At 40.1% G+C, this 23,279-nt stretch overlaps 1 protein-coding gene across 1 annotated transcript in view; it reads left to right on the forward strand.

The window, feature by feature from the left end:
• gxylt2 (glucoside xylosyltransferase 2) overlaps window positions 1–23,279 on the forward strand; it is a 47,450-nt gene that overhangs the window by 16,047 nt on the left and 8,124 nt on the right. Inside the window, exons 2-5 of the mRNA XM_072582589.1 lie at window positions 2,317–2,509; window positions 9,602–9,733; window positions 12,555–12,806; window positions 16,553–16,676. Coding sequence (XP_072438690.1) covers window positions 2,317–2,509; window positions 9,602–9,733; window positions 12,555–12,806; window positions 16,553–16,676 — 701 coding nt within the window. The remainder of the gene's footprint in view (window positions 1–2,316; window positions 2,510–9,601; window positions 9,734–12,554; window positions 12,807–16,552; window positions 16,677–23,279) is intronic.

Consider the following 23,279-nt stretch of genomic DNA (forward strand, 5'->3'; position numbering starts at 1 on the left):
CCTGAAACATCGATTTTCCTGCTCCTTGGATGCTGCCTGACCTGCTGTGCTTTTCCAGCACCACTCTAATGCACACTCTGGTTTCCAGCATCTGCAGTCCATGTTTTTACCTTCAGCCTAACATGTTTGCGCCGATCATGATGCTATTCTTAACCAGTCCCATCTGCTTGCTCGTGGTCTGCAGCTCTCTATTCTTAGCTTGTTCAAGTATCTATAAGGAACCCAAAGTCAAACAACCACATATTGTCTGACAGCTCACTGCAAATAATTACAAAGCCAACATAAATAAATAATTATTACCTATGAATCCAGTTGTTTACTTCTAAAGAGAAACTTTGGCAGAGTGATGTGACAGAATGACAGTCACGTAAACCATGGCAGTGTAACTGATGATGTGATTCTGCCACCAGTAAGAGACAAGACGCCAGTTTAGAATGTGTATGTGAAGAGACAGGTCTCAGACACTACACTAGAGAGCTATATTTGATAATCCATTATATGCAGATATAAAGAAAGGAGTTTTACAGTAAATTAAGCGCTACAGAACCTTAGTTTGAGATAAAGAGCAAGAAGCCTGAGGCACTCGGAGCCTGAGATATTCCAGACTAGTATTTTATTATGCAGGCAGCAGTATTGTCTTTAAAACAAAATAAAGCAATATGAAAGGAAGTTTATGGATGGCAAGTGAGAGGACAATTGGCATTACATCTTGTTCAGGCTCATGCCCGAAACGTCGATTCTCCTGCTCCTTGGATGCTGCCTGACCTGCTGCGCTTTTCCAGCATCACATTTTCGGTTCTGACCTCCAGCATCTGCAATCCTCACTTTTTTCTGTTATCTGTGGATAACTTCTAGTTCACATCAACTCATGGTAGATTTTCTTTTACTCACATACTGTACTTCTGTGTACTCTCATCTACCAATTCCATAACTTTTTCACCTGATCCTTATCTTTGATCAGGTTAACAATTAACAGTTTATGAGTAAAGACAACATTTGGCCAGTCACCTGTAGTAGCTTCCTGTTTCCCATCACTGCTTCCTGAATGACCGTGGAGTTTTTTGCCTGCATTACACTTCTTGGAAGAACTTTTCCTTTGGCATTTTTAATTTTTTTCATTTTTTTGTCAGACCTGTTGCTGAGTAAGTTGTGAATTGGTTATGTGAGAGCGTGAATGGGAAGAGGATTGGCCAATTAGCCATTCAAATTTATTCCACCATGAGGTTGATCTGTGACCTAACTCTACATTGCTTACTTTTGCCCCTTATCCCTTAAAACCTTTTGACTGATGAAAAACCTGTATCTCTGACCCAACCACTTCCATCTCTTTCACTAAGGAATTGTATAGTAACAGGTTAAAAAAATGCACAGCCCGGGGTGGAGGTTAGGGAGATGTGTCAAACTGAAGAGCTGTTTTAAAGCTGCATATTAGACAAATGGACTTGTGCTGTAAATTCTAGGATTCTCTGAACAGTTTAGCTGGCAATTTATGTGGATAAAACTGTCTAACTGTAAGTTTTAGATAAAAAAAAGTTCATTTTTCAATAAAACAAAGGAGAGCAGATGTAGAAAAATGTGACCATTTTTGATATTGACAGATCCATAAAAACCTGATGTTTGGGATTAGTTTCCATACATACACCCCCTCTGAAATGTCAGAGAGTTTTTGAACATGTTAATAACTGTCTGCCATCAGTGGCAGTGAGAGAACTGTGTCCAGTTCTGGTCGCCTCATTATTGGAAGGATATGGAAGCTTTAGAGAGGGTGTAGAGGAGATTTACTAGGATGCTGCCTGGACTGGAGGGCATGTCTTATGATGAAAGGTTGAGGGAGCTAGGGCTATTCTCATTGGAGTGAGGAAGGATGAGAGGTGACTTGATAAAGGTGTACAAGATGATGAGAGGCATAGATAGAGTGGATAGCCAGAGACTTTTTCCCATGGTGGAAATGTATATCAGGAGGGGCATAATCTTAAGGTAATTGGAGGAAGGTCTAGGGGAGATGTCAGAGGGGGATTCTTTACATGAGAGTAGTGGGTGCGTGGAATGCACTGCCAGCGGTGGTAATAGAGTCAGATGAATTAGGGACATTTAAGCAACTCTTGGATAGGAATATGGATGATTGTAAAATGAAGTGTATGTAGGTTAGTGTGATCTTCAAGTTGGATATAAGGTTGGCACAACATCAAGGGTCTGTACTGTACTGTTTTATGTTCTAAGTCAGGAAAGAAAGAAGAAGCCTGAACTGTACATTTTGAAAGCAGTAAAGCTAGATGTTGATTGATCAATATGCTCCAATATTTTGTTTCCCTTCAGAATCCCTAATGAACCAGTGTTTCGCCTCCATACATGGCAGGGAGAACAGTGGATGCATTTAGCAGTGGTAGCTTGTGGGGACCGGCTTGAAGAAACAATGACCATGTTAAAATCAGTTCTTCTCTTCACCTTAAATAAGATAAAATTCCATATTTTTGCTGAAGATGCTCTGCAACCGCAATTTGAAACTAGTGTAAGTATTTCAAATGAAAGATGTTTGTGGTGTTAAAAAAGTGCTGTGTTTATATATATTATGTCCGCTAGATAGTGCAACTATTTATCTCAGAAAATTTATGCCAGCATTATTTTATTTTACATCTTACTTTAATCAGATTGCTTTCTATCCTCCCACATACTGTCTTTACATTTTCTGACTCTGCGCTTGTGTCTCTGAATTTCATTTGAATTAATTTAATAGTTTAATGACTTATGTATTGATGCATCCCACGTGAATGGCCTCTTGTAGTTCAGATGTTTCCTTGACCAGAAGTGCAATTCAATGCTTTGGCCAGTTTATTGCTGCTGTTATAGTTACTTATGCAGCAAAGTGTATTTCTGAATCAAAATCTATTGTTCTCCATATTTTTAAAAACACCTTGGTAACTAATTGATGTTTGAAAAATGCAGCTTCAGAGTGTTCAACAGATGGAAGTTGAACAGTGTGAATAAACAGACATTCACTCAATTATTACTTTGTGTAACTGCAAGTGCTTACACTGTGCTACTGTGACATTTATGACAGGAAAGTCCCCATTTAATCCCTGGTTTGAAATAAGAACAGAAATTGCTGGAGAAGTTCAGCAGATATGGTAGCATCTGTGGAGAGAAAGAAGAGTTAATGTTTCGAGTCCAGAACATTCTCCACCAAATTCTGTTTTTGTTTCAAATTTCCAGCATCCTTGCGTAATTTTTTTGTAATATTCCCTGGCAGTGTTAGGATAACTGATCTCAGCCAGAGAGAGCAACATTTGCAGCGTGGTTTCTCAGCCCAAAAGAACTATATTGGAATTGACTTACTTTTGAACTGTAACTACAGTTGAGATTCGGCCCAACAAGTCCACACCAACCCTCCCAGACCCATTTCCCTCTGACTAATGCATGTAACACTATGGCCAATTTAGCATGGCCAATTCACCTGACCTGTACATCTTTGGATTGTGGGAGGAAACCGGAGCACCCGGAGGAAACCCACACAGACATAGGGAGAATGTGCAAACTCCACGCAGACAATTGCACGAGGCTGGAATCGAACCTGGCGCTGTGAGGTAGCAGTGCTAACCACTGTGTCACGTGAGTTGTAATGTGCAACGGCTGAAATTTACAAACAGCATGCTCCTACGACAACAGTAGTAACACCCAGATAATCTGTGTATTAATGTTGGTTGAGGAAATATTGCACAGGACATGGGTGGAGAAACATTCCTGCATTTCTTTCAAAAACAGTCATGGAAACTTTTGCATCCAGGGCAAAAGGGCTAATGGTTTAACATATTATCAAACGATTGAACTTGTGACATTGCAGTGCTCCCTCTATACTGAAGCATCAGCAAAGAATTTGTATTCAGGTTTCCAGATTGAAACCACAACCTTCTGTGTGAATCAATGATTCCATATTTTTGCATGTAACTACATATCTGCACGTGTCTGATATTGCTGCCTGATTTGTGCATAAACAGACCTTTTTGCTTTTGAACGAAATCTGGCCCACCATAAACAGTAAATTCTTACATCACTTAATAAAAGTAACAACTTAGGCCAGAATTAGTGGAGCCAAAATATTTCAGAGAATTGTGTGGTTGCAGGAGCTTTCAGAGACAAAGAGGAATGAGGCCACCTGAGAATTTGAAAATGAGGATAAGAATTTTAAAATGGAGGTATTCCTTTACTGGATACCAATGCAAGTTGGTAAGCAATAGAGGAGTGATGGATGAACAAAGTTTGGTGCAAGTTAAGACATGGGCAGCAGACTTTTGAATGACATTAATTTAATGATGGGCAGAATGTGGAAGACCAAGGTATTAGAATAGTCAATGTGGAGGTAACAAAGGCATGGATGAGGGTTTCAACAACATTATTGCGGTTCATTCATTATTTGCTATGCTAAAATATTAAATACCACTATAAAATGAACTAACTTACATACACATCCAGGATTAATGTTGCCCAGTGGGAGGAATATTTAGCCAATATATAAATGTTAGTATGAACATTTTAATGTTGTTTGCAACTTCTGAAACAGTTCATAATTTTTGAAAATTCTAAATATTTATTATTAAAGTGCCTGCAGGGCTGATGACCTGAATTATTCAGTCAGGATTGATCCAAATGAAGCATGGTGTGAATTGTTTTCTAATTCAGAACTATATTGAAATAAAATGACATGTCACCACATGATCAGAGTGTTGAACACTTTTTGGAAATACTAGATGCTGAAAAAGGATGAGAACTGGCTGGAGAATGGATCTTTCTTTCTCACAGCCCGATGGGTTGGTGGTCACCTCTCTCTGTTTCCTCTGAAGGATTGAATTGAAATTAGTTTGTGAGAGTCTTAATTCAATTCAAAATGGGGTTGATCTCCAGGACAGACTGACCACAATGTATTGCAGTTTTCCCTTCAGCATTTGATCTAATCTGGAAAGCCTTAGATGGCAATTGATATGCGGAAATGATAGTGTCACTGTTGTTCAGGAGATGTTTGACGTTTGACATTTTATGTTTGTGTGACAGCAGAAGCTTCTATTCAAGTCACTTGACACATCAGTTGCAATTGCCCTTATGAAGGTGAAGTGCTTATCTGTGGTTGGAGAGGGTGCTTTTTTGAGTAAATGAAAACAGTTGGCATTTACATGGTGGTTGCATGAAGTAAAATAGATAACCAAACACTTATAAGAGATTTTGTTTCTGCTTGTGGGAAAGAGTATGCTAGAGACCTTCAATATAAGAGAGTCAGCAAGAAATCTGGTAAGGAATTCAAGAAATGTCTGCACTCAGGCATGTTAAGACTAAGAAACATTTTACCACAGGAATGATTTGAAGCAAATAGTGACAATATTCGATTCTGCCCAGCAACAGGAAGTGGTTTAGTGCAAGGATTTTGATCGGTCGCTCAGGAACTTAGAGGGTGACTGAAAAGAAGTTCAAAGATAACAGGCAGTGAGAGACAGTGTGAGAAATAGAACAGACCCCATGCTGGGAGTGCTGCAGTAAACTGTACAGCTGGGTGAACAACAAAACTACACGGATTCTGTGTAGGGGCTTAGTGAGGAATCAAGAGCAGTTGGAAGGTTCTGTCTGGTTAGAACTTGGGAGAAAAGTTCTTGGAAGTATTCGGCAGCAATACTCCAGTGTTGGAGTTAGAGCTCAGTAGGAGCCCTAGGGAAATTGAGACGGTGGGAAGGTTGCTGAAGTTGTACTGAGAAAGTCATAAGGGGCTTGGAAGAAGCTAATGAATATTAATATTTGAATGCTGATGAGAGAGAGTATTGAAAAGCTTGCAGACAGTTTTTATTTGATACAACTGAAGAAGATTAGAGCTTGGGAGAAAAGTCCCAGGAGCAGGACTAGCCCAGTGATGGTAGCTGTCAGCAACGAACTGTCCCAGAAGAAAAAGTCAATAAAACATGCGAGTGGCACTTACTTATCTGACTTGTCTTCTCTCCTTAAATGGATCTCCAGTGCAACCAGTATGTTTACTTCCAAGTACTAATTGCTTTTTAACTGTTTTTTTCCCTTTAAGATGTTGTGAGTGAGTATCAAGGGTAGTTTCAGAGTCCGATGAAGGAAGGCCTAAGAAAGAGGCTGATCAATCAGAATAGAGCAGTCTTTGAGACAATCCATGATGGTGTGGTTCTTGAGAGGGAGTTTCAAGGCTTGATCAGCAAAGTTGAGAATTATAATCCTTTGTGAAGTTCCCTGAAATGTAATGACCTTCTATGTCATTAACATTGAAGTCAGTGGTGTGGGTGGGGGACCGAATTAGCTAAGAAATTTGTGTGATTTGTCTTGATCACATTTGATATTTAGTAAATTGAATACAATATGGGAAAGTGTGAAATTGATTGGTTTGGCAAAAAGAGTGTTACCTTTAAAAAAAATTATCTAAATGACAAGAGGCTGCGGAGCTCTGAGACACAAAAAAACCCAGGTGTCCTCGTGCACGAATTGCAGAAGCTACAGGAGGTAATTAGGACAGTTAAGAGAATGTTCTGTGTTACTGTAAAGGGAGAATGTTTTATTTTATTGTGAGGGGAATTGAATGAAAGAGTAGGCAGTTGTACAGTATATTAGTGCGACCGCATCCAGAATACTATATGCAGTACTGGTCATCATACTTACTTACAAAATGGCTGCATTAATCCCATTTTCCAGCTCTTGGCCCACAGCCCTGGAGACTATGGCAACACGAGTGAATACAGACACCTCTTATTAACTGGTACCTATGGGACCAGGAGTGGGTTGGTTGATCAAATATTCTGGATAATCAAGAGGTACACAGAACTGCAATAATCCCTGACCAAGCGAAGCTTCGTGACATCAACTTGCCTCAAAAATATCTGTGTAAAAGACATCAACACACCTCCTAAAATCAATGTAAAAACATAGAAAATACAGGGAGACCGAGACCTCTTGAAGCTTGTGCACTCAGCCAGGCAAACCTCAAGCTGCTCAGAGATGAAACCAGTCAGTACGCCCTCCCCCACCTCATCCCACAGGCTGTCTCAAACTGAGGTAGCACCAAAGGGATCTCTCATGGCATTCTCACTCAGTTACTTTGTAAGTTCCCTCCACCCATCACCACCCCTCCCTTAACAAACCCATGCCGATTATTCCTGATTAGTCCCTACCTTTCCAAATGCAGATATATATGCTGTCCCTTAGACTTCTTTCAATAACTTCCCCATCACCAAGGTTAGACTGACTGGCCTATAGTTTTCTGATATATCTCTCCCTCCCTCTTTCAAATGATGGGACAATGTTAGCAGTTCTGCAGTCCTCTGGCACCTCACCTGTGGCTACAGACGATCTTAAAAATTACTGCTAGAGTCCCTCAACAGTCTGGAGTACACCTTGTATATGCCTGTGAGTTTAACCACTTTTAAGGATGCTGAAGCTGCTAATACTGTCTCTCCCTCCATGTTAATTTCTTTTACTATTTCATAGTTTTCCATGCTGATATCTGTACCTGCATTATCCTTTTCCATTGTGAAGACTGACGCCAAGTCTTCATTAAAGACTATGCCCACATCTTGGTGGTCCACGAGCACTTCTATGGTCCTTTAAAGGTTCCTACACTTTCACTAGTTATTCTCTTGCTGTCTCTGTTTTTAAAAATCCCTTTGGCTATTCCTTCATATTACTCACCAATGCTTTCTCCTGCATCTGATTTATAAGTTTGAAAATTGACAGTGGCAAAAGTTGGCACAAGCAATAAATAGCTGAAAACTCCAGAATGGTTTTATTTATATGTCCAGACACGTGAACTGAATAGGTTGTGATTTACAATGTAGATATAGTCAATGTTTGTGTGCAAAACTGTAAGGACAAGAAATCCTGTAGAAGGAAATCCAAATTCTTCAAGCACAATATTGTTGTTGAGTTTCTGAAATTGCAAGGGTAGTGCACATGGTCAGTTGCAGTGCTCCCACTAATTTATTTTCCTCTGTGCAGAATTCCGAAAGCTGTGTGTGGTAAAGTCAATGCTGCAAACAGCGATGGCACATTACCCACTATGCTCAGACCCTTGGAGTGGCTGTGCAGTTAAGCGGGAATGTTGGTTAATTGTTGTAAATTAGGAATTATACTTAGATTCCAAATTTAGGGGACTGTGGTGATGCAGTGGTAGTATCACTGGGCCAATAGCCCCCTGGTTCAAGTCCCACCTGCTCCACAGGCGTGTAACAATGTCTCTGAACAGGTTAATTAGAAAATAATTAAAATCCAAATTTGACAAAAATTACTGAGGGACTACGGAAAGACAGAACCCTGATCTGCTCATGTTAACAGCTTTAAAAGATTTGGACTGAAACATTAAAGAAAAGAAAGGGCCACTGATAACCAAAAAGTAGCCTTTGATGAAATTAGGCCAGCAGTATATTTTTCTTGAGGAAAAAAAAATATTTTGAGACTTTAAATCTAGCAAATAAACAGGAATGTGGATGATCATGAAAATGGGAACAAACCTCAAAACAAGTAAATGTACTTTTTGTAAAGAATTGGAAAGTGTATAATCATAACTCCTGTGGAGCCAGTTGTTTATTTTCTTTGGTTACTGCAAACTCCATGCTCCTTTTCTTATATAAGCTTTGCAGTTGAAACTTAGCAACTGGAGTCAACAGCAATAATCAAAAGTAAATTATATGCAGGGTGTGACATTGATTTCGTCCAGAACATTATCATAAATATCAGTCATTTGTTCTTTTATGAAAATAATTTTGGGTCTGCCATATATGATAGTGATGATGTGGAGATACCGGTATTGGACTGGGGAGGACAAATTTAAAAATCACACAACACCAGCTTATAGTCTAACAAAGTTGTTTGGAAGTACTAGCTCTAGGAGCACTGCTCCTTCATCAGGTAACAATTCTTTAGGTAATTTTTTTTAACTCCGATCCCATGAGCTGACTATCTATAGTGTTAACTGCATTTTATGCAGCCCAGTGTAAAATACTGGGTCTATCATCATGAGTAACAGCTCCTTTGAAGAAAGTCTTGGGACTACGTCTGTGATTATCTCAGAAGTTTTTGAAACCAACCCACAAAGAACTTTGTAGTTCATAAGATTTTGCATATTTTGCAGCTGACCAAAAAACCAGAAACGAAAACTATTTGAACATCTGGTTTCTAATGCAAATGAGATGAACAATTGTTTGAATATGTAGCACATTTCGTGTGTGCTACACTTTTACTGTTAGTGCAAGTTAGAAAGTACACATCTTCAGTTGACCTTCAGGGAAAGAAAAGGGAAATTCCTCAATTTATTTTTCACCATGTAGTTGAACATGAACTTATGTTGGTAATTTACTGCAGTAATTTGAAAGAAAACATTAAAGAAAAGTGTAGGTTGCTACAATGAAAGTGTGCAGTGAATTGAGAATTCATCATTGAATATTTGTTGGTTTGCAATGTGTTATGGTTGCACCATTATTCTGCAGACGTTGTGCTATCTGTTAGTTTTCACACAGTTTCAGAATATAGCTGCATTATTTCATTCTGCTTAAGCATCTTTAAAACAAAATGAGATGCTGCATATTGTATTTTAATGTCTTATTTTTGATTCGAACAGATTAAAGCTTGGCCGTTTTCATTCAGGTCGCAAGTTGACTATAACATCTACCCAATCACCTTTTTAGCAGGAAAACCCCAGGAATGGAAAAAACTATTTAAACCATGTGCTGCTCAACGCCTCTTTCTTCCAGTATGTTTTCATTTTTTTCTTTAGTTGTATAACTGAAATTCTATTTCAAATATGTCTGAAACTTAAGTAAGTATGATATTTTTGTGAAAAGTGTCAAAGTTAAAAGGTTAACCTTTTTCAGGCTGTGGTAGCATTTTATTTTCCAAATCTATTCAAAGAAAAGCAAGTCAGGGAACAACTGGTCCAGGAACAAATTGTCCTCCAACTAGTCAAGAGGCAGCTGGTAGACTTCACTGGGTTTTCGAGGCTCATGGAAAAACCAATATAGGTTATGTTGAGATCACCTCTTTTAGCATGAGAGATTTTAACAAGAAAGAAGTCTGTAATTAGAGATGATGGATTTTCATATCATCACTCAAGAATCTTCAGATGACAGAAATCATCAAAGTTTAAAAGCTGAAGGAAATGGATGTAGGTTTGCTTGTTGAGCTGGAAGGTTCATTTCCAGACGTTTTGTCACCCTACTAGGTAACATCTTCAGTGGGCCTCCAGGTGAAGCATTGTCCATGATTCCTGTTTTCTACTTATATGTTTAGGTTTCTTTGGGTTGGTGATGTCATTTCCTGTGGCGATGTCATTTCCTGTTCTTTTTCTCAGGGGGTGATAAATGGGGTCTAACTCGATGTGTTTGTTGACAGAGTTCCGGCTGGAATGCCATGTTTCTAGGAATTTTCGTGCGTGTCTCTGTTTGGCTTGTCCTAGGATGGATGTGTTGTCCCAGTCAAAGTGGTGTCCTTCCTCAACTGTATGTAAGGAGAGAAGGTCATGTCATTTTGTGGCTAGTTGGTGTTCATGTATCCTGGTGGATAGTTTTCTGTTTGTCCAATGTAGTGTTACAGTCCTTGCACGGTATTTTGTAAATGACATGAGTTTTGCTTCTTGTCTGTATAGGGTCTTTCATGTTCATTAGCTGCTGTTTTAGTGTGTTGGTGGGTTTGTGGGCTACCATTATGCCAAGGGGTCTGAGTAGTCTGGCAGTCATTTCCAAGATGTCTTTGGTATAGGGGAGAGTGGCTAGGGTTTCTGAACGTGTTTTGTCTGCTTGTTTGAGTTTGTTGCTGAGAAATCAGCGGAGTGTGTTCATTGGGAACCCAGTCTTTTTGAATACATGGTATAGGTGATTTTCCTCTGCTCTGCATAGTTCCTCTGTACTGCAGTGTGTGTTGGCTCATTGAAATAATGTGCTGATGCAGCTTCATTTGTGGACGTTGGGAAGTTGCATCAGAACATTATTTCAATGAACCATCACACACTGCAGCACAGAGGAACTACGCTGAGCAGAGGAAAATCACCTATACCATGTATTCAAAAAGACTGGGTTCCCAATGAACACACTCCGCTGATTTCTCAGCATCAAACTCAAACAAGCAGACAAAAAACATCCAGAAACCCTAGCCACTCTCCCCTATGTCAAAGACATCTCAGAAATGACTGCCAGACTACTCAGACCCCTTGGTATAATGGTAGCCCACAAACCCACCAACACACTAAAACAGCAGCTAATGAACATGAAAGATCCTATACAGACAAGAAGCAAACCTAATGTCATTTACAAAATACTATGCAAGAACTGTAACAAGACATACTGCAATGCACTACCAAACTTCCAAGTCTAAAGTGATCACAAAGTGGAGAAGTTGTGAAACCTGCAGACTTCCTGAATTTGTGAAGTTGGAGAGATAATGGGCTACTCTCATTCTCTCTTCACTAACACATCTGTCCTCTTCTAATTATTGCCCAATCTACAAATCCTTTTCCGCTTTACAATACTTGAATATGCAGTCGATTCTAACCCCAACTCTGCTGAAAACCTTGTAGTTTGCTCACAGTAAAACGATACGTGGGTTTAAGCTCCATTCTAGAGACTTGAGAAGATATTGTCATCTAATGCAGTAGTTTTGTTGTACCTGCATTTACCAGAATTGACTGTGTCAGATGAGTTCTTGAACTGAGACCTAATCTATCTATTTGGTGGATTTAGAGGATCGCATGTCATTATTTAAAGAGCAGGATAGTTCTGCTGGCACCTGAACCAACAGTTGTGCATCAAGAAACATCATTAAGAAGAGTACATTATCACTTTGGTATGGTTTGTGGGGCCTAGTGTCATATTTTAAATGTAATAGTGACCAGCTTGACAGGTTGGCTTACTTGTGTCATGCTACATAAATGCAAGTGCTTCCTTTCCTTGGGTTTCAGGTGTTTGTGAGTAGGAACAGCTAGAACTCAATTTTAACGAGAAATTGAAATTTCTAACAGGGTCATTACTATTAGAAAAATTATTTGGGGCATGAGTAGAACATCTTTAATGCAGTCTAAAGTCCAGTAAAGTATGAAGTCCACTTTTGACAAGCTCTGTAACCAGTTCAGTTTTATACACAAAATGTGGACTTTGGGCAATGATCACATTTTATAATGGAGTAGAAGACTGTTCTTAAAATAAACGAGGAACTGTGAGCTTGGATTATTGTGTTGATTTAAATGAAGTTGCAAACTTGTTTCAGAAATATTAAGAGAATTTAATTAAAATCATTCTTGTCATCCCTACATCCCTTATCAAGGGAGCACAAAAGTTTGAGCACCTTACAAACCTTTATTTATTGGTGAATAGAGCTCTGCTTGGATTAGAAATCTTATCTTGTGATCCCAGTTTGGATTGCACTTACTTAGAATGGAAAACCCGATCTTCAATTTTGTTTAGCTTGGTAATCAGGTCCTGATTTTGAATAAATATTGCACTTAATTTGTTTTATTTGCACTTTATTTCACATATAATATGCATTTCAAAAAAAAAACTTCTGCTTTTCTGCTTCCAAATCAGATGATTCTAAGAGATGTCGATTCTCTGCTGTATGTTGATACTGATGTTCTTTTCCTGAGACCAATCGATGATGTCTGGCATTTCCTGAATTTGTTCAACTCCACACAACTTGCAGCTATGGCCCCAGAACATGAAATACCCAGAATTGGATGGTACAGTCGATTTGCACAGCATCCTTATTATGGAGCAGCTGGAGTCAATTCGGGAGTCATGCTCATGAATCTGACTCGAATAAGAAATCAACTATTCAAGGTAATAAGGCAATAGTTCACAATAAATCTTGCAAGAATTAGGTTTTCTGCAACTGCATCCTGAATCCATTACTGTTCTTCCTGGGCAGGCTCTTCTAATGGAGTATAAAGCAAATCCCAGGATTTTCATTATTCTTTGATCTATATTACATAAGATGAGACTTTGCGTCATGATTCCAAGCAGGATTAGAAAAATGGCTGGCTTTGATTGTTGTGTTCATACACCTGACAGACGTGTGCAAGTTGTCTGAAATGGTAGAGAGTTCAGATGTTTTTAAACTAGTTTTGACATTGTTTCTCCACAGAGAATCAGCCATTTGTTAACTCCCAGAAATCTGAGAATGTATCACACAGATGTTGAGAATTTTTAGTTCCTTCTCCTGGCTGTGAACAATGCGATGTAACAGAGGCAGGCAGTTTTCTGAGATAGAATCCTGCCAATCAAATATTGAACACCGAAAACAGCAACAAAATGAAACCCAGAAGGAAATGGCTGCAAAACTGACATGTCACACAGCAGAAGTTGAAAATTAGTTTGTATTAGTGAAACAAATCCGAGTGATATGCAGCAACAAAGCATGTTTGTGGTTTTTATATTATTACCTGTGGTTTCCCATGTCCTGCTCTCTCTCCTGTGCTCTGTGGTTAACGATCCTCCAAGGAAAGATCCCCTTGTATAACCTACTCTCTGAGGTACATACATGTAGGGCTGAACTTTACCAATGCCTGAACAGTGGGCAGTGGTGAGATGGTTTGGAAAATGTGGTGAGATCAGAAAAATCAGATTCAAGACATTGAGGGGAAAAAAAGTCCAATTTTGCATCCAGTGTTTGAATTGTGAGGTGAAACACTCACTGGTGAGAGGAAAGAGGTCCATTTACATTAACAGCTCATTATTCGTATTCTCACTGCATTCATTTGCAGCTTTCCATCCTTCCACCCAGCAGAGGGAAACTAGCTGTGACATGATAGGTGCCTGACAATGCCAGCTTGCTGCTTGCTCCTCTGGCTTTCCATTTTGGCTGGCATTCCCCAACCTGACACGGCACCCTCATGAATAATGACTCTCTGCATTCTTTGTCCACACACCGTTGGACACACACAAGCCTCACTACATCATTGGAGCATATCTTTGACTTATTTAGAATGGAGTTCTCAACATCAAAACTGTACTTTTGGAGCAAACTGATACCTTGCATTGTAATTCCATTTGCACACAGGGACAGACACTCATCTCATGGATTAGAGCAGAGGGCATCTCTGCTCTGGGGTATATTGTGGGAAAGTATGAAGTTGTTCATTTTGGAAGGGAGAACTTTTTTTTTAAAATGGAGAGTAACTGCAGAAAGCTGCAATATAATATCTGTGCATGAAACACAGAAAGCTAGCACACGTACAGCAAGTAATCAAGGAAGCAAATGCAATGTGGTCCCTTATTTCAAAAGTGTTGGAGAATCAGAGTAGGGAAGTCTTACCTCATCTGTACAAAGTGCTGGTGAGACCACATCTGGAGAACTGTGAGCAGTTGAGGTCCCTTTATTTCAGGAAAGATGTCATTTCATTGCAGACAGTTCAAAGAAGGTTCACAGCGCTGATCCCTGGTATGGAGGTATTGCCTTATGAGCAAACTTTAAACATGATGTGACTCTATTCATTGGAGTTTAGAAGATTGAGAGGCAATCACACTGAAATACGTAGGATTCTTAATGGGTTTGACAGTAGAAATGCTGATCGGATGCTCCCCCTCATGGGAAAGTCTCAGACCAGAGGCCATAGTCTCAAAATAAAGGGACACCAATTTAAGACTGGGATGACAAGGAATTTCTTCTCTCCGAGGATTGTGATTCTTTGGCTCTCCTTACCACAGAGAGCTGTAGGGACAGGGACCTTGTGTATATTTAAGGCTGAGATAGATTCTTGACAGGGCAATCCCAGGGTAATGGGGGAAGGGTAAAAACATGAATATGAAGAAAGTTGGATGAACCTCAACCTACTGATTGGTGGAGCAGGCTCAAGAGACTGAACAGCCTATTCCTGTTCTCATTTCTTATGGCCTTACCAAACGTAGGCAGCAATTCATTTAGGAAGTTTCACTCGCTTCTATGCACCCATTGCCACTTCTCGGACATCTGATTGAAAATAATTTTAAACAATATCGAGCACAATGCGAGATGGTTATGATTGATAGAAATCAGTTACCTCATCTCCAAGAACCTTCTGCAGGTGTCCCTCAAGATAGCATCCCAGACCCAACCATCTTCAGTTGTTTCACCAATGATCTTCCCTCCATTAGATCAGAGGCTTGGAATACTGCAGCAGCTCTTGACCCTCCAAAGTCTGCCCACCACCTATAAGACACAAGCCTGCAGTGTGATGGAATACTCTCACTTGCCTGGATCAGTACAGCTCCAAAAACACTCAAGGAGCTTCACACCATCCAGAACAAAGTAGCCCAACCAAAGCAAATATCCATGCCCCACACCACAAATGCTGTGTTGCAGTAGTGTATTCACCTACAGGATACATTGTGAAAATTCATTGAAGCTCGTTAGATGGCACCTTCCAAACTCACAACTACTTCCATCTAAAATGGCTAAAGCAGCAAATTCCAGTTTCTGTAAACTCCCCTCCAAGCCACTCACCACCTTGTTTCTTCACTGTCATGGGTAGAAATCCCACAGTCTCCTTCTTAAGCAGCCCCCTGGCTGTACCTTACTAAATGGACAGCAGTGTTTCAAGAGGCAGCTCACCACAACCCCTCAAGAGACACATGAATGGGCAATAAATTATGCCTATCTTGTGAAGTCCACTTTCCTTGAATGAATAAAAATGAAAAATCAAAACAATATCAGTTGAATATCAATCTGGGGGCTTGAGCACAGTTTGTTGGCCATTGGGACATTTAAGAGTTCATATCAGTACAGTCTGTGGAGTTGACCACAATAGCACTGTAGGTTGTGTTTATCCAGTCAGGGGATTGGTGGTAACTCAGTTCTGGAGCTTCACAGAAATCAGTCAAGGGTCTGGTCACCCATCAGTTGAGGGCTGTGTTTCCAAGGAAATTGGGGATTGTGCAGCATGTTCAGTCCTGAACAATGGCAAAATGTTATGTGGTATTCAGCAAGCATCCCCTCTCTCAGGAATGCATGGAGGTGTGGTACTAAGAGTGGATATCTGTGTAGCTTGGTTCTTGTAACTACAGTTGCAATAACAGTAGATCAGAAATTGATGATGTAGAACAGCAATCAAAAGATGAATGTAAACTTCTATTTGCAATGAAGTGTCACCTGTGACACTTATGTACTCTCAGTAGCTGTTTTTTTTTGTTTCCTTCAAGCTATGTATACTGTGAAAGGCTTCATGGTTGGCACTGACTGACCCGGTACACAACAATATGGTGCCAGTGGCAGGAATCTTTGAAAGCGCCCATGGTATTCCAGCTCACTTGGAATTCCTGTAGCAGGGCCTCCATACAACACAGAACATGAATTCCTTCTTTATACCTTTCACAATTCTTGTCGACCTTTCAACCGTGTTCCCCTCATTTCTATAGTGTGTTCACCCATTATCACCTTAAGAGTTTTTATATGGGGAAATAAGTGGTAATTTCCTGAAGTTTCTTTTAGTGCACTTTTGTACTTTCTCAGTTGGCTGACAACAGAAATGTAAGTGATATAATTCAGTAGGATTGTCAGTGAAATGTTACTTTATCTGTAAAATAGCTTATGTTGTGCTCTTTTCCTATAGAACAGTATGATTCCAACGGGACTAAGATGGGAAGAACTGCTGTACCCTTTATATCATAAATACAAAAATGATATCACATGGGGAGACCAGGATTTATTAAATATTATCTTTCACTACAACCCAGGTAAGTAATGTAAAGCCAGCTACGATAATTTATTTTCTAATTTTTTTTCAAGCAATGGGATTAGTTGCAAATGGCATCATGATCACAGACATGGTGGGGCAAAAGGTGTATCCTCAAGGAGAGAAAAAAAACGAGCTAACACCTAGCTTTCCATTTTAATTGTGACATTCTCTAAAATATTTAGAAACTTGCAATCTCTTGAGCCTGTTCCCTGTGGTGAAGTCTTGCGTATGATCTGTGAGCTGTCGAATAATTTCAGTATTTTGCTGCTGATAAGCGTAATAGTTTCTGACCAGTTTTTGCTTGTTTTGCATTGGAATGCAGCGTAACAGAGGCCTGGATTTGCAGGACATTTTTCCACTTGACAAGTATAATCTGTGTTAAGGGAACAGCTTGGGACTGTTATTCTGGCGTGGTAGAGCTCCTGAGGAGTCTAGCTGGTCAGCCCCAGAATGAAAGCAGACGATGCTGGTAGCTGATGCAGACTGCATGAAAGGCCTGCCTGAGTGCACTGACACTGTATGGAAATGTTTCAAACAAAAACAGTCCTCAACCCCTCACATCCCATCATGCCTCACACTCAATAATGCCTCATTCATGCCATCCCATGTTACATCATGCCTTGCCTTCACCCCTACCTTTCATGGTTCAAAATACCCTTTATGCTAACCTACTTCCTTGTAACCAGCTCCTTTGCCCTCTATAACCTGTATGCCAACTGAATGCCAATGCATGCACTTCACACACCATCTTTTGCATTCACATCTACTATGCAAACTCAACCAGTATTCACAGTAGGCAGAGCTCAGAACCTGTACAAAGATAAAATAAAGTATAAATTAAAGATTTCACTTACGCAAAACACACTCATTCGTAAAAGCATTTTTACTTCATTTATATCCCTTCACATAGAACAGTACACCTCCCCTAGTACATTCCAGGTACCTACCACCCTCTGTATAAAAAAAATGCCTTGCACATCTCCTTTAAACTTATCCCCATCACTTTAAATGTGTCTCCTATTTCCACCCTGGGAAAAAGACTCCAATTATCCACCCTATTCGTGCTTCTCATAATTTTGTATACCTCTGTCAGGCTGCCCTTCAGTCTCCCATGCTCTAGTGAAAACAAGCTAAGTTTGTCCAACCTCTCCTTGTAGCTAATACATTTCAGTCCAGCCAACATCCTGCTAAACCTCTTTTGCACCCTTTCCAAAGCCTCCACATCCTTTTTATAGTGTGGTGACCAGAACTGCACACTCCAAATGTTGTCTAATTAATGTTTTATACAACTGATTTGCTAACCTTTTATACTCAGTGTCCCAGATGGTGAAGGCAAGCATGCCATACTTCTTGTTTACCATCTTATTCACTTGTGTTGCCATTTTCTGGGCACTTTTCAGCACCCCAAGATCATTTTGGATATCAGCGCTTGAAAGGGTCCTACAATTTACTGTATACTTTTCTCTTGCATTTGACCTCCCAAAGTTCATCACCTCACCTTAAACTCCATCTCTGCTCAACTTTCCAACTGGTCTATATAGTGCTGTATGCTTTGATAACCTTCCTCACTACACATAACTTCACTAATCTTCATGTCATTTGCAAACGAACTCATCAGATCACCTACATTTTCATCTAAATCAATTACACATAAATTACAAAAAGTAAAGGTCCCAGTACTGATCCTTGTGGAAGACTGATCACAGATCTCCAGTCAGTAAAACACGCCTCCACAACTACCCTCTGTCTTCTAAGATCAAGTCAATTTGTATCCAACTTAGTAATTCACTGTGGATCCCATGTGGCTTAATCTTCTAAACCAGACTACCATGAAGGACCCTGTCAAATGGTTTAGTAAGGTCCATGTAGACAACATACACTGGCCTACTCTCATCAGTCATCTTTGTCACTCCCTCAATCAAATTTGTGAGACAAGACATCCCCACAAAAAAACATACTATTTCTAATATGTCCATTCTTTTCTGAATGCAAATCAACCCTGTCCCTAAGAATCTTCTCCAATAATTTCCCTACCATAATTTAAGGCTCACTGGCCTATAATTTCCTGGATTATCCCTGTTGCCCTTCTTAAACAAAAGATCAACTTTGGTTATTCCCTAGTATTCTAGGACTTCAGCTGTGGATAAAGAGGGTACAATGAACTCTGTCAAGGCCCTAGCAATCTTCTCCCTTGCCTCCTTCAGTATCCTGGGATAGATCCCATCAGGCCCTGTGGATTTATCTACCTTAATGTTTTTCAAGACACTCACCACGTCTTCCTTCTTAATATCAACCTGTCCCAGATTATCAGCATAACTCTTCCTAATCTTACTATTATCCCAGTGCTTTTCTTTGGTGAATACTGATGCAAAGTATTCGTTAAGGACCTCACCCACTTCCTCTGGCTACATATATAAATTCCCTGATTTGTCCTGGCGTGGACCTAACCTTTTCATCACTCCCTTCTTGCTGCTAATATATGTATAAAATGCCTTGGAATTCTCCTTAACCTGACTTGTCAAGATCATTTCAGGCCCCTCTTAACCCTCTTAATTCTTTAAGTTCTTGCCTGCTTCCTTGATATCCTCAGGGACCTTGTCTGACTTTAGTTTCCTGAAGAAGGGCTTGTGCCCGAAACGTCGATTCTCCTGCTCCTTGGATGCTGCCTGACCTGCTGCGCTTTTCCAGCAACACATTTTCCAGCTCTGATCTCCAGCATCTGTAGTCCTCACTTTCTCCTAAATCCTTTCTTTTGCTTTATTGACTAAATTTTCATATCTGCTGTCATCCACGTTTCCAAAATCTTGTCATTTTTATCTTTCATGCTCACAGCAATATGCTGGTCCTGAATTCTGATCAACTGGCCTTTTGAAGACTCCCAAATTACAGATGTGATTTCCCCTCAAACAGCTGCCCCAATCTAATTTTCTATACATAACAGAGTAATCCTTGTATTGCCATACCTTAATGCTGCTTATCCTCTTCTTCAAATTCAGAGGCTTTCCAAAGGTGCATTTTGACTTCAACAGCAGCAATTTGAACTCAGTCCCTCTCCAAAATGTCCCTTACATAATACCTTATTAAATGAAGTGTTTTATTTAAGTGCATAATCCTTTATAACCATCCTTAAAAATTACATTCCAACCTCAAAACATCTATGAACACTTGAAGGTATCAAAATGTGGAATGATAAGTACTCATCTGTGATAACAGACTGTTGTGAAATCAGTTGCGTAGTACTAATCCTTTGTAGAAACTCTCAGGCTTAAGTGAACAGAGTCAAATATTAAGTGTTTTTTTTTAAAACGCTCAAAACAATGTTTCCAAAGATGTAAAAGACAAGCTATTTAAATGCCTTGATTGCTTGACATCTCCATTTGAGAGTTGTTTTTGACAGTCCCTCTTAATAATTCATCTTGATACTTCTGACAGTTTTGACAATTAGTTTTGACAAGTTGGATGACAGTTACAGTGAACTTGACAATTGAAAAGTTTATGCCTATCTTATGCCCATTCAGACCTACTTTTAACAATTCCAAAAGGCATCATACCTCTCCCAAAAGGCAAATTACCATCCCCAAAGATACACTGGAACCATATCAAAAGGGATACTTTATAGTACCAATGCTGTCCAAAGGACTCCACAGAGAACATACCTACTGGGTCAAACTGCACGTGTTGTGTTTCAGACACCCAGGTGCGGTGGTGAAAATCCAAGCCATAGCCTCATTGATCTTCATTTAGCCTAGTTTTGAGATGCTCCTGAACACTGCTGAATAGAATGATCAAGGATTCAGTCACAGAAATCATAGCTTTACATGCTTCTGATCAACCCATAAGATGAAGTAGTACTTCAGAACACTTGATCAGCCCCTTTTCAAGGGGCTTTTTATATTGTTGCAACAAACAAAAGGAAAGGAGACTTATTACATTCAAATTACATATCTAGGGGTGACAATGCACAACCTCCTCGGCCTACCAGTCATGGAAGATCATAGCTTGAAACATTTTCAAAGTAGAAAAGAGGAGTTATAGCAAGTGATGTAAATTTAGAGTAGTTGTGATTTTAATATAGGGTTATTGCTAATGCCGTTTTGCTTGAGAATATTAACTGTGTCAGATACCAAAGATTGGCTTGTAGGTAATTAAATCAATTTTCTAATTAAGACATTTTTGGAGCGCAGAACAAGGCCTGAGCAATGCATGGCAGGTAAACAGTGATAATCACAAACTTGACTGTACTGTGCCTAGTAATTAAGAAGCAAAATAACAATTGTCTTTTTATAAACAATTTCTCCAGTTGAGCAAAGACAATTGAAATATGCGTAATCTGAGACCTGGTACCAAATCAGGCTAAATGCTTTGACAGAGGACATTACCATGGTTTATTTTGTAATCTTTCACTGTAAATGTAATATAAATGTTAACCAATTACAGACCATTTTGCAAATGCTAATATGAACAAAGAAACAAACAAACACATGTCATGCTACCCCAAATACCCCAAGACCTCTGGTCTTGTAAACCAGAGGTCGTGAGTTCATATCCCACTGGGGCCTCGTTACACATTTTCAGCTGTACCCCAAATATTATAACAAGTATAAACCATTAATTCACAAATGATTTGAAATTTGAGTCAGGAGAGTTGATGAACAACTCCTTTGCAAAACATTTTCCTTGTCCCTTCTCGTGAAAGCAGTGAGACATGTCTGTTTTTGTACTGACAGATTATTGCCATCAAACTCTCTGTGAGGGGTTCAGTTAGTGATGCAAAGTCATACCAGCAGCATGGGTTTGGTTCCCACACTGGCTGAGATTACTATGTCAGTCCTGCCATTTCCATCTTGCCCAAGGCATGGTGACCCTCAGGTTAAACCACCTCCAGTCATCTTTCTGTGATGTGACAGCAGAGCTCTGGACTAAGGTGACTTGATACTCTGCGTAAGACTCTAAGGATGGATTTTATGCAGCCCAACGTGATGGAAGGCCTGGTTACTCAGCCCACTTAATCGTGGGAGGCCCTGCATCAGCAGCAGAAGAACATCCCCTAATCAAGTAGGAGTGATTCCCAGTCACTACTGGTGGGATATCAATTAAGCCCATTAATGAACAACTGGCTATCCGTTATCCTTGAGCCCACTGTAATTTATCGATGGTTAAGGGATTAGTTAGAGGGGTGCCTGGGATTTCTGCACATCTGAAAGGACATCCGACAAAACCTGTCGGCTTCTCCAATAGTCTCTCTGGCCAGGAATCCTTTACTATCAGGTGCTTTGTGTCCAATCAAGGGATTTGGCATCCGATGTGGGAGATAGCCACTGAAAGTCAGCCCCTGCCTTTGCCTCTGATACTGTTCCAGTTCTCTATCACAATTCTGCCCCACCTTCATTCAGTCCTGGTGATCCTGGGCCTCAGTGAAGGCTTTGTCACTAGCTATCACTGTTAATATTGGTACTGTCAGCCTCTGGTGGCTCACTGATGGCAAGCAGGACCTGTTCTGCCAGAGGTGTCAGTCAGTCACGTGGATGACTTGACAGTGACTAATTAAGTGTCTGAAGGCTTTTGGTTTTGTCAGACATACGCCATGGAGATGACAGGGGATCGGACCAACTGTCCAAATGGTAAGGGAGAGCCCCATTGATTTGAGGAAATTCTGGCCCAGACGCTGAGTATTAGCAGATGCTGCAGCCATCAGGGACATCACTACCATTCTTTTGTCACTGGAGGGCAACAGCACCAGGGACCAAGTTCGATCCTCCTTTTTAATCCTCACAAACGAAGTATATTTAGATTAATTCCAGTTTTCCTATATAAACATGGTTTAGATCACTAAATACAAGTTTTAAACTGCACCTGCATACTTCCTGGTTTGTACAGCTTTGTACTTTGCACACTGCATTGCACACTGAGTCACTGGAGAAACCTGCAAAAACAAATGTTAAATCCTTTGTCTTTAAGAGTGTATGGAATATAAAAGGCCTTTGTTCAAATACACCCCAAATATAGGGTGTAGGTTTGCTCGCTGAGCTGTAGGGTTGATATCCAGACATTTCGTTACCTGGCTAGGTAACATCAGCGGCGACCTCCAAGTGAAGCGAAGCTGTTGTCTCCTGCTTTCTATTTATATCTTTCTCCTGGATGAGGTTCCTGGGGTTTGTGGTGATGTCATTTCCTGTTCATTTTCTGAGGGGTTGATAGATGGCATCTAGGTCCATATGTTTGTTTATGGCATTGTGGTTGGAGTGCCAGGCCTCTAGGAATTCTCTGGCATGTCTTTGCTTAGCCTGTCCCAGGATAGATGTGGTGTCCCAGTCGAAATGAACGGATACTCAAAAAATACAGTGTGCAGATTCCTCAAGAACAAACCACGACAAGCAGACCAAACACAGCCAGAAACCCTAACCACCTTACCATACATCAAGGAAGTCTCAGAAATGACAGCCAGACTACTAAGACCCCTCAGAATCCTAGTAGCACACAAACCCACCAACATTCTCAAACAAAAACTACCAAACTTAAGACCCAGTACATCCCATGGACAAAACCAACGTCATCTACAAAATTCCATGCAAGGACTGCCACAAACACTACGTAAGACAAA

Source organism: Chiloscyllium punctatum, chromosome 12 (genome assembly GCF_047496795.1).
Source record: "Chiloscyllium punctatum isolate Juve2018m chromosome 12, sChiPun1.3, whole genome shotgun sequence".
NCBI lineage: Eukaryota > Metazoa > Chordata > Chondrichthyes > Orectolobiformes > Hemiscylliidae > Chiloscyllium > Chiloscyllium punctatum.